General features: G+C 41.1%; 1 protein-coding gene across 8 annotated transcripts in view; it reads right to left on the bottom strand.

Moving 5' to 3' along the window:
- Positions 1-12,551, bottom strand: part of usp34 (ubiquitin specific peptidase 34) — a 204,494-nt gene that overhangs the window by 143,526 nt on the left and 48,417 nt on the right. For all 8 annotated transcript variants that reach the window (XR_013547613.1, XM_078404725.1, XM_078404728.1 and 5 more), the window contains exons 12-15: positions 12,301-12,430; positions 10,586-10,716; positions 7,574-8,166; positions 1,034-1,248 (exon numbers count right to left, since the gene is read on the bottom strand). Coding sequence is in view for 7 of the 8 variants with exons in the window: in XM_078404725.1 (XP_078260851.1) it covers positions 1,034-1,248; positions 7,574-8,166; positions 10,586-10,716; positions 12,301-12,430 (1,069 nt within the window). In the remaining variant the exon portion in view is untranslated. The remainder of the gene's footprint in view (positions 1-1,033; positions 1,249-7,573; positions 8,167-10,585; positions 10,717-12,300; positions 12,431-12,551) is intronic.

The following is a 12,551-nucleotide window of genomic DNA, read 5'->3' as shown; positions in this document are numbered from 1 at the left end:
AGCAATATTCAGATACAGTAGAATTTGCAGAGACAGAAACAGATTAAATGCTTCAGGTTAATAACCGTTCATCAGAATCTCTCCTCAGATATCATGCCTACACTCCAGAGTACTCCCAGCATTTTCCATTTTAATTTCATACTTCCAACATCCACAGGGCGGCACAGTGGCACAGCAGTAGAGCTGCTGCCTCACAACACCAGAGACCTGGGTTTAATCCTGACTACGGGTGCTGTCTGTGTGGAGTTTGTATGTTCACCGGGTGCTCCAGTTTCCTCCCACATTCCAAAGACATGCAGGTCTGCAGGTTAATTGGCTTCTATAAATTGTCGCTATTGTGTAGGATAATCTAAGGTCGGCGTGGACACGGTGGGCCGAAGGGCCTGTTTCCACACTGTATCTCTAAACTAAAACTAGGCATTTTACTTTTGGAATAACTACAAATAATCTGTAGCAGAACAGTAAGATGATCATCCTGCTATTGTTCAAAATAAAAAGTTGCGACAGGATATTTTATGCCCATCTAAGAGACTGAATTCAAAAAGTCTCATCTAAAAAAATAATAGTTGTGATAGTATAGCACTTCACAATTGCAAAGGAAATCTCTGGTTTCTGGAGCTGAACTGAAATATTATCATTTTTTGACTTAAGAGGTGAGAAGCCAATTGATAACATTTGCTAATAAAGAACCAGACATACTGAAATCCCAGAAATAAAACAGATACTCAGTTGACTATGTTTATCTTTATTATTAAAAAGGATAAGAACCATTATTAATTAAGGATACATTTGATATTTTCAGTTATGAAAACTAATGTCAGCCCAAATATATTACCATACAGAGTATGTTCCTATCACTCAATCCCATCAATACTGGCTAAAAAAATGGCTACGCATGTAAAATTAAATTACATTAAGAATTAAGGCAATTAATTTGGATTACTATCCATAATTCTCAAACAACAATGCCAAAGACGATCAATTGATTTTGAATTCTTCCATTTAATGTTAAAATTATGCTTATTTTCCTTACCTTGACTAAGGTGTTCATGGTAGATGGAGGCAAGATTGGGTAAATGTTGTTGAAGGTGAGATGTAAGTTCTGCATGAGAATTAATCTGTACCAGTTCTTCCTCACAACCCGACTCTTCCCCATCAAAGTCTGCCATGTTTTTTTCAGACTTCGCACTGACCTGAGAACTACTGCAGCTGACATCATCTGCACTCATCATATCATCACCCATGTGCCTGTAAAATATATTTCATACTTTAAAAAAATTACACTTTATCTTCTTTATTATATTTGTAATGGAAGGCAATTTCCATAGACTGTCCATGAACATTCATATAATGCATAAGATTATATCAATTGGCAAGAGGCATTTAAACTACATCCTTTAAGAATTTAAGAGCGGCACGGTGGCGCAGCGGTAGAGTTGCTGCCTTACAGCACTTTCAGCGGCAGAGACATGGGTTCGATCCCGACCATAGGTGCTGTCTGGACGGAGTTTGTTCGTTCTCCCCGTGACCGCGTGGGTTTTCTCAGAGATCTTCGGTTTACTCCCACACTCCAAAGATGTACAGGTTTGTAGGTTAATTGGCTTGGTATAAATGTCAAAATTTCCTTCAGGTGTGTGTAGGATAGTGTTAATGTGCACGGATCGCTGGTCGGTGCGGACTTGGTGAGCCGAAGGGCCTGTTTCCGCACTGTATCTCTAAACTAAACAAAAATTGGCCAATATTGTAATAGTATGGCCCAGATTTTACCAGCAAGGGCCCATTTATGCCTCTGCAGTTAGAAAATACATCTAGAGTAAAAAATGTACATTTCAATTTGTTTTTTCTTCTCTTGACAATTAAATGTATATTGCCATAGGATGCAACTATAAGGATGGTGATGAAAGTAAAATTTAACTCAACATGACAATGAACATAGAAAAAATTCCCGAATAATGTTAACGCAGGTGGTGCAGGAGTGATTTTACTTCAATGTTCTCAGCAGACCATTTGCCTCATTGTCCTGAGCACTTTAAGACAGAGATAGATAGATTCCTGATTAGTACAGGTGTTAGAAGTTATGGGGAGAAGGCAGGAGAATGAGGTTAGGAAGGAGAGATAGATCAGCCATGATTGAATGGCGTAAACTTGGGCTGAATGGCCTAATTCTACTCCAATTCCTGATGACCTTATGACAGTATTTCTATTAAGGCTATTAATCTTTCCAGACATGTCCTCCTAGTTTGTGAGAATGTTACTAAATAACCCATTTTCTTGCTTGTAAGCATGCATCAATGAAATTAACTTTCAAGTTGGGCCTATGTCCATCTTCTCAGCTTTTGATACTCTCGACCTTATCACTGCACATCCAGGATCATCCAAGACCGCTAGAAATTGCAGAGAATTGTGGACGCAACCCAGACCATCACACAAACCAACCTCCCTTCCACTGAATGTGTAGGAAAGAACTGCAGATGCTGGTTTAACTCGAACGTAGACACAAAATGCTAGAATAACAGCGGGAAAGGCAGCATCTCCGGAGAGAAGGAATGGGTGACGATTCGGGGCTCGACCTGAAATATCACCCATTCCTTCTCTCCAGAGATGCTGCCTGTCCCGCAGAGTTACTCAAGCATTTTGTGTCTACCTCCCTTCCACTGACTCCATTTATACCTCGCGCTGCCTGGGCAAGGCCAGCAACATAATCAAGGACGAGCCGCACCCTGGCCACTCCCTCTTCTCCCTCTCCCATCGGGCAAAAGGTATAGAAATGTGAAAACGCACACCTCCAGATTCAGGGACAGTTTCTTCCCAGCTGTTATCAGGCAACTGAACCATCCTGCCACAACTAGAGATCAGTCCTGAACTACTTTCTACCTCATTGGAGACTTGCACTATCTTTGATTGGACTTTACTGGCTTTATTTTGCATTAAACGTTATTCATGTTACTCCCTTTATCATGTATCAGTACAATGTCAATGGCTCGATTGTAATCATGTATTGTCTTTCCGCTAATTAGTTAGCAAGCAACAAAAGCTTTTCACTGTACCACGGTACACATGACAATAAATTAAAGAAGAGACTAATAACAACTAGAAGCACCACAATTAAATAAAGCATGATTTGAGATGGAAATGTAAAAGGACTGCTGTAAATCACAGTTAAATACGTAGAATGAAGCGACTTGCATCGAGACATCTTTCAAAGTCTCGGATTGTCTCAATAATATATTAAATATTTCCGAATGTAGCCTAGTGCACCAAGGCAATTTGCACACAAAATCACACTTTCAATTAACAAATTATTAGTTGATAGACACAAAATGCTGGAGGAACTCAGCGGGACAGGCAGCATCTCTGGAGATAAGGACTGGCTCACTTATCTTCATTGATGATACAACTGCTGATGGTAGTAGCATAATGAATTCTGAAGTGTATAGACACATCCTATTTGCTCAAGTTAAAACAAATGCCTCAAAACTCATTGGCCGTCGTTTCATTCTACAGCAAGACAATGATCCCAAATATACTGGTAAAGCAACAAAGGAGTTTTTCAAAGATAAAAAATGGTCAATTCATGAGTGGCCAAGTCAATCACCCGATCTGAACCCAATTGAGCATGCCTTTTATATGCTGAAGAGAAAACTGAAGGGGACTAGCCCCCAAAACAAGCATAAGCTAAAGATGGCTGCAATACAGGCCTGGCAGAGCATCACCGGAGAGGACACCCAGCAACTGGTGATGTCCATGAATTGCAGACTTCAAGCAGTCATTGCTTGCAAAGGATATGCAACAAAATACTGAACATGATTACTTTCACTTACATGGCATTGCTGTGTCCCAAACATTTTGGTGCCCTGAAATGTGGTGACTATGGATAAACACTGCTGTAATTTCTACATGGTGAAACCAAAATGTATAAAAATGGCCTGTATTAAAATCTGACAATGTGCATTTTAACCATGTGATTTTTTTTAAATTACAAATCTCAAATTGTGGAGTACAGAGGCAAATAAATAAATGATGGGTGTTTGTCCCAAACATTATGGAGAGCACTATAGAAAATAAATTTGACACCAGAAAACATTTTAAAAGATTTTTTTCACAATAATGCAACAAGTAGCAGTTAATTTGGTCTCCCAACCATAGTCTAACAATGAATAAAATAATTGGCGATTCACCTTATCTGCTTTCGCCCATAATTCCTGTTTCCTCTGATTGCTTCAGGATTCAAAAGCTACAATCTCATTCCTGATTAACAGAATATCCACAGCAATCGTGGACGTAATTTCCAGAAATGACAATATTCGTAAGGTCATTCAGCCCATCAAGTCTATTCTGCCGTTCAATCATGGCTGATCTATCTTTCCCTCTCACTCCCATTCTCTTACCTTCGCCCCATTACCCCAGACACCCTTACTAATTAAAAATCTGTCAATCTCCGTCTTAAAAATATCCATTGACTTGGCCTCCACATCCGTCTGTGGCAATGAATTCCACAGTTCACCACCCTGACTAAAAAAATCCTTCTCATCTCCTTTCTAAAGTACATCCTTTTATTCTGCACATTGTGCAAAAACAAATGCTCATCTCAATCCTAAGTAGTGAAGAAAGCACATCTCACCTCTCCTTCCTCAAATGTCCAAAGAGGTTTAGCATGTCTCCAATGAATCTTACCGACTTCTACAGTTGAACCGCAAATAGCACCCTATCGGGATGCACCACAGCTTGGTTTGGCAACAGCTTTGCCCAAGACTGCAAACAACAAAATGCAAGCCAGTGTCTCCCACCCCGCCCCCTTCAAAATTGACTCCACCCACACTTCACGGCTGCCTCGGATAAACGGCCAACATAATCAAGCACCATTTTAAACCCTGCTCATTCCGTCTTCCCCATCAGGCACAAAACACAAAACTTTGAAAGCATGAACCACCAAATACAGGAACAGCTTCTTCTCTATTGTTGTGAGACAACTAAACAGTCCACTCATCAGCTATGGGTATAGTCCTGAACTCCCAATTTCCCTCATAGCGGCCCTTGCACTTTATTTTTAATCTGCACTTCATCTGTAACTATCAAGCTATCATGCTATAACACAGCTTTTGGGGGGGGGGGGGGGGGGGTTCTGTGCACTAGAAGCATTCTACAATGCCGGAAATTAAAGGTTTCACTTTGTTAGTTGCTCTGGAAAGTTAGATCGCACGGGGTTCATGGAGAGATAGCTGAATGGATAGAAAATTGGCTTCATGGAAGGAAGTAGAAGGTAATGGTAGAAGGTTGCTTCACGGTCTGGTGGCCTGTGACTAGAGGTGTGCCTCAGGGTTCGTTGCTGGACCCATTACTGTTTGTCATCTATATCAAAACTTTAGATGAGAATGCACATGGCAAGGTTAGCAAGTTTGCGGATGATACAAAATAGGTGGTATTGCAGATAGTGAAGATGGTTGTCAAAAATTGCAGCAGGATCTTGATCAGTTTGCCAGCTCTGGGAATGTTGTAGAACAGAGCGATCAAGGAGTGCAGATACATAGTTCCTTGAAGGTGGCGTCACAGGTAGATAGGGTGGTCAAAAAGGCTTTTGGCACATTGGCTTTCATCAGTTAGAGTATTGAGTATAGAAGTTGGGAAATCATGTTGCAGTTATACAAAACCTTGGTGAGGCAGCATTTAGAGTATGTGTTCAGCTCTGGGTACCATGTTACAAGAAAGGTGTCAAGTTGGAAAGGGTGCAGAGAAGATTCATGAGGATGTTGCCAGGACTAGAGGGTCTGAGCTAAAGGGAGTTGAGCAGACTGGAATTCTATTCCTTGGAGCGCAGGAGGATGAGGAGTGATCTTATTGAGGTGTACAAAATTATGAGAGGAATAGATCGGGTAGTTAAACAGTCTCTTGCCCAGAGTGGGAGAATTGAGGACCAGAGGACATAGGGTTAAGGTGAAGGGGGAAAGATTTAACAGAAATCTAAAGGATAATTTTTTCACACATAGGGTGGTGGGTGTACGGAACGAGCTGCCAGAGGAGGTAGTCGAGACAGGAACTACCGCAACGTTTAAGGAACAATTAGACAGGTACATGGATAGGACAGGTTAAGAGGGATATGGGCCAAACACAGGCAGGTGAGACTAGTGTAGATTGGACATGTTAGTCAATGTCGGCAAGTTGGGCCAAAGTCCCTGTTTCCATGCTGTAGGATTTATGGCTCTATGACACTACCTATTGCACTTGGGCATGGCTTGATTATACTCATGTATAGATTGTTTTGATTGGAAAGCATGTATTTTAGAACATGTGACAATAGTAAACCAATACCAATAACAACCCCTTATCCTGCGACAATACTTTCTTGTACTAAACGCCAACCAATGGAAATAGCATTTCAGCGATATCTCTATTCAATTCCCCACAGAACTTAGTATCTCTACTAAATTTTCAAAATCTTCTAAGCATCCTAGAATGGAGCCCAATTTTTTTTCTGCACAATCTCCCTGATCGAAAAACAATCAATCTGATGTGTTCACACTGCACTAACACAAAGCCATGTAGATCATTCCTTGGGCATATTAATTGTTTGATAGATACAGCACAGAAACAGGCACTTTGGCCTACAAAGTCCAAGCCAACCATCACATTGTTCAACATCACCTGTTCACACTAGTTCTATGTTATCCCACTTTTTCATTCACTCCTTACACAATCAGGGCAACTTCCAGAGGCCAATTAACCTGTGAACCTTTGGGATGTGGGAGGAAACCAGGGCATCCGGTGGAAACCCACACAGTCACAGGGAGAACATGCAAACTCCACATAGACAGCTCCTGAGGTCAGGATTGAACACGGGTCTCTAGCGCTGCGAGGCAGTAGCTCCACTAGCTGTGCCATTGTCCCACCTATAGACACCAAAATTGAACACAATACCCATTCCATCAATTTGATTGCTAAAGATTTTCTCTGTTAGATTGCAACCTTTGCCTGTGCTTTACAAAGTTTGTTTATAACAAACAAATAGAAAATTTAATTTAGATTTGAAACAAAGCTAACTTATTCCAGCATGAAACAGCATGGACAATTCTTGCAGTTCACTCCAATAGGAGGTTGCATTTCTTTTAAACAGGAAGTCATACGCATCATTACACCTAATGGAGTGAACAAACTTTTTATCCACAAATGTCACACTTTCAGGTGCAGAATATTAATATTTAGGTTGTAACTAAAATGTATTGATGGGCACAGATAAAGGATATTTGAAATACTGATTCATTTAATATTCAGTAGATTTAGAAAATTGTGCAAACAAAAAATAGTATGGTAATTTAATGAAACCAAACTATTAATAGTACTGAATGAATTAAAACAATTCAAAAGTTCAAACCAAGAACAGTTCATATTCTAGATTCTGGTTTGTGAAGCCCAACAATATAATTTTTACATTTCATTAAGAGTCTGAGAAAACATCCCAATTATATTATGGATTCCCTACCTTTTCATAGAATTTTAAAACATTTAAATCTGCATCACCCATCGTAAATGTAGTTTGAATCATTTTGAGACAAAAACAAAATCTTAGAGTGAAACTTACCCATCGTGATGATGATGCTGCTGACCAATGAACCGTCTGCAATTAAATATTTCATTTCCAATTGCCTCTCCTAAAAAATCGCCAGTGCGAGTGATACAAGATTCCTGAGAACCTTGTGATATGTGTGCAGTATTTATTTCCCCTGTCATATCACGTTCAGAGTCTTCTGCCTGTGAGCAGGTATCGAGAAGTCGAATTCTATTCTCTCCTGATGGAACTGTATCAGTGCTATAAGAAATATCCTTGCCTGATCCACTATTAGTTCTGTCACATTCTGTTCCACCAGGTGATTCTGACATACAAATTCCCGACTGCGACTCTGCACTCAGAGTTCTTAACTCCGGGTTCCTGCTCTCATTCTGGGGGCTCTCCTCTCCCTCATCGTCATCATCATCATCCTCTTCTTTGAGAACTTCACTATCCGCCATATCCTCAGAGCGGACTTCACTTGCTGGACTTCCAGCTGACTGACTGGCATGGCTTGAATTTACTTCATTACTGGAACCATCACTGTGCCCACTGCTACTGCCAGGCCCACTACTAGCATCTTCACCACTGTTAGCAGTCTCATCGGAACTTCCTTGCATAGACTCCTAGGGGAAAAAACATATTAATTGCTCAATGAAATAACTCAATTTTATTATTCTTTACAAAATCTTGTGGCAAAGAATTATACTCTAAATTATGCTAAATCACCTTTAAAAAGTTTAATGCTTTTAGTTATCGTTTTTATGAACTGTACAATTATTCTTAAAACAAACATTACTTTGGGAAGATAAGAGGGTGACTATAGTTCTTTACATTTACTAAAATGCATATTTATATCGTTGAACCTAAACAGTTTATTTGCACGTCATTAACTAAAACAATAAATTTCAAGGAATGGCAGAGTAGCAGAGCAGAATGTGTATTATGTGCCGTGTAGGATGCTATGGATACTTCCAAAGACCTGGACAACCACGTGTGCAGGGTCTCCAGAAACTCCTTGAACTGTGAAGGTGGAGAGCAGCTGCAGTCACTGTAAAACATCTATGATGCTGAGAAATTTATGAATAACACATTTGAAGAGGTGGCCATCTTACAGGTAAAGCGCATTTGAGCAGAGAGTGAATGGGTGATCACCAGGTTGACAGGGAGCAACAAGCATAAGACTACAAATTCTATCCCCTCTCCATTTTGGATTCTGTGAGTCCAATGGCTCTGAAAGAGAATGCAACCAGAGCCAAGAGCATGAGAGCACAAGTAGTTCTGCTACACAAAAGGGGAGGGAGACAGTGGGAGAGCAATATTGACAAGAGACTCAATAGTTCAGGGAACAAACAGGCATTACTGTGGTCAATGATTGGACTGAAGGTTGATATGCTGTCTCCTGGTGCTAGGGTCAAGGATATCATTCAACAGCTACTCAGCATCCTGAAGGAGGGAGTGAACAGTCTGAGTTCATTGTCCATTTCAGTACTAGGGTGTGCGGCTGGAGTTGAGTGAGCAGAAAGAGATTAAAAAGTAGGATCTCAAAGGCGGTATTCACTGGTTAACTACCAGCGCCACATGGTAGTGAGTTATAAGTTAGAGCACGTGGCCATGGAGCTGGAAATATGATATACACGGGCTTTAAGATTCCTGAGGAATTCTGAGTAACCTGGGACCTCCACAAGCCAGGTGGGTTACAACTCCACAGGAATGGGATCAATATGCTTCTGGTTATGGAAGCTGCACATGTTGTAAACAAGGGGTGGAAACCTGAGTGCAGATGCATAAGAGTGAAAGCTAAGCTTGAAATAACTGAAAGGGATTCAGGTGTACGTCTATTTAGGAAGACAGAGAGAAAGGAAAAGGCAATAGTAAAGGGCAGTGCTGGGGTAATGGTGACCAGAATTTATCAGGATGGAGTAAAGATGAGAGGTTATCACCTTTGTAAGGAAGAATGTATATATATATATATATATATATATATATATATATATTTAAATGGTGTGAGACTACAAAATGTTGTGGTTCAAAGTTATCTGGAGGTCTTATATATGAAACACAAGCTAGCATGCAAGTACAGGAAGTAATTAGGCATTTTAATGAGTGCTTGCCATAATCGAATTGGGTATGGAATTGCAAAAAAGAAAACTTTTGATGCATAGGAGGCAACTGAGACAATAAATGAAGTGCAGTTTTGTTTTCCATATTTAAGGAAGGATCTGTTCGCATTGGGGACAGGGCAAAAATCGGTTTGTATTGAAGATAGGGCAAAGGTGGTACTTCCAGTAGTTAATTCCAGGCATAAATTGTTGACCCAAGAATGGAAAAGGTTGATCAGATAGGGCCTATATACACCGTAGAATGAGAGGAGGTCTTATTGATACGTAAGATTCTGAAGGGGATTGACAGGGTGGATGCTGATATCTACAACTAAGGAGCAGAATTTCAGATTACAGTCCGTCCATGGATTATGGACCCCCAACATATGGACACCTGTACCTACATTCCAACTCGCATTAACATCACACTTATTCATTGAAAAGTCCAACATGCACACATACATTCAGAACTTGTTGCCTCTCTCTTACTCCATTTTTAGTAATTGTTCTTTCTTTTCAGTCTTATGGGCTTTGATGCCATTCATAACAATACTGTGGAGGTGTGGGTACCACATCCAGAGTTTTTGCATATTTTCTGACATGCACAAAATCAACTTATGATCTCTGTACAAAAGGAACTCATTTGTAACCGAGAGACTAAGGTCTGTGGATTTTGGTCGGTAGTGAGGAATTTATTTTCTCATGGTTCAGAACATTCAAAGAGTCATAGAATATATTCAAGGTTGAGATTGGCAGACATTTAAACTACAGAAGAGTCAAGTGATAAGGGAAGGTAATGGCAAGGCCAAAATTGAGTAACAGAACAGGCTTGAAGTACAATTGGCCCAGTCCTGCTTTATGTTCTTTAACAAGTATGATCAGCCTAAGCTGATCAGCAACCCTGCCTTTGCTATGGAATTTACATGGATTTTAAAGTCCATACCTCGGTATCTGACAGTCGTTGTTGTCCCCTCTTTGCTCTGTTCATCATTTGCTCATCCATTTCAATGTCACTGCCACCACTTTGATGAGTATCACTGTTGTCACTACTCTGTGGACTAGCTGCAGGCGATCCTGTTAAAATTTATGTTTTTAAATTAATTAAAACCAGTTAATTAACATTTTAGTCTAATGCTTTATTAAAATTAGACACCTACTTTTAGTTTAGGTGCCTCATATACTTTAAATCAGCACCTAAAATCCAACCAGTCCAAACACTTTGGAATAATGCCCAGTTTTTATAGCTCAGAGAAAATGGAATGCAAATTATGAAATATAACTGTGCACCATTTAAAAAAAAAAGTATGCCCTTTGATACATGGAAGTTGGCCAAGAACTCAAATGTACCCCCCAGCAGACAGCATTACTTAATCACAGTCTCCTCCTTCAAAATGGATGAGCCTTCGCGTGTCATGAAATAATAAAAATTAAATAATTTGAGGGTCATCCTTGGGGAAAGTATTTTGACGGGATGTATCTCAGCCAGGTATGACAACTCACGATAAACACAAAATGCTGGAGTAACTCAGCGGGACAGGCAGCATTTCTGGATAGAAGGAATGGATGACGTTTGGGGTCGAGACCCTTCTTGACCCGTCTGAAGAAGGGTCTATATTTGGTGTAAACCAACATCTGTAGTTCCTTCCTACACAGATATGCCAACTCCCCTGGTCTTGACAGCCTGAACCAGCACAGTGTGGTGAAGACTGCCCAATCCATCACGCTTGTCCTTTCTTTCCATACAATCCATCTTCACGGTGCATTGTATCAGGAAGAGTGGAAGTAGCGTCAAGGATGCTTGTCATCCTGATTCTTTCCTTGTTCTTCTTCTGGGTGAAGATTCCGGAGGTTGAAATTCTGGATTTCCAGACTGATTCCCCAGATCTACAGCCCCTTCTCGGAGGTAGGTGCTGGCACATTTTCTTGGTCTTAACACTACCTCATTTGGTTTTACCCTTCTGAATTCCCTCTTTAACTGTATCCCCGCATTCCTTGTACTCATCAAGGGACTTGTTAGATCCCAGCTACCTGTATGCAACATTTTGCCCATAAACTGTCTCTCCCAATCAACCTTTGCAAGTACCTTCCGCAAGCCATCATAATTAGGCTTGGCCGCGGGGCCTTCCATCGCCCGGTGCGGCTCGGCCGCGGGACCTAACATCGCCTGGTGCGGCTCGGCCGCTGGACTTAACAGTGCCCGATGCGGCTCGGCCGCGGGGCCTTCCATCGCCCGGCGCGGCCGCGGGACTTAGCTGCGCATGGCTCAGCCGCGGGGCCTTCCATCGCCTGGTTCGGCCGCGAGACGTTTCAGCGCCCGGTGCAGCTCGGCCGCGGACCATCCCCTTGCGGGGACTGTGCGGGTCGGTCGGGGACGAGCTGTCTGTCCGTGGGCGTGGGGAAGAGAGTGGAAGTTTTGTTGCCTCCATCACAGTGAGGGGGTGTTTGGAGTCACTGTGATGAATGTTTGTGTTGGGGTCAAGTGTCTTGTGTTTTTTTTCTTTTTTGTGTGACTGCTATGTAGTTTCGTTCGGTACCTTGGTACCGAATGACAAATAAAGCTCTGTTGACTGTTGTTGACTAGTCTTGCCCAATTGAGGACTTTAACTCTGAACTGGCTCTATCTTATTTAAAACCTATTTAAAAACTAATAGAACTTACCTTTCTTATTTCCCATAGGGAGATTTGTGTTAAGAAGAGAAGCAAAGGAGCTCTGCTTGGATAATTGAGCCTTGGCAGCAAGTGCATTGTTCCAGAGGGCTTTAATGAGCATTGATGCCAAGTATAGGGTCTGCGAACAATGCCAAAGTGTGAATATATAGTCATCAGCTAGAAACATTGAAGAAAACAACTACAACAAACCAGAGAACCACATAAGCGCATCAATTTTTAACTCAATTAAAAATAAATGT

This window comes from Rhinoraja longicauda, chromosome 9 (genome assembly GCF_053455715.1).
Source record: "Rhinoraja longicauda isolate Sanriku21f chromosome 9, sRhiLon1.1, whole genome shotgun sequence".
NCBI lineage: Eukaryota > Metazoa > Chordata > Chondrichthyes > Rajiformes > Arhynchobatidae > Rhinoraja > Rhinoraja longicauda.
This window is presented reverse-complemented; position numbering and strand designations above follow the sequence as displayed.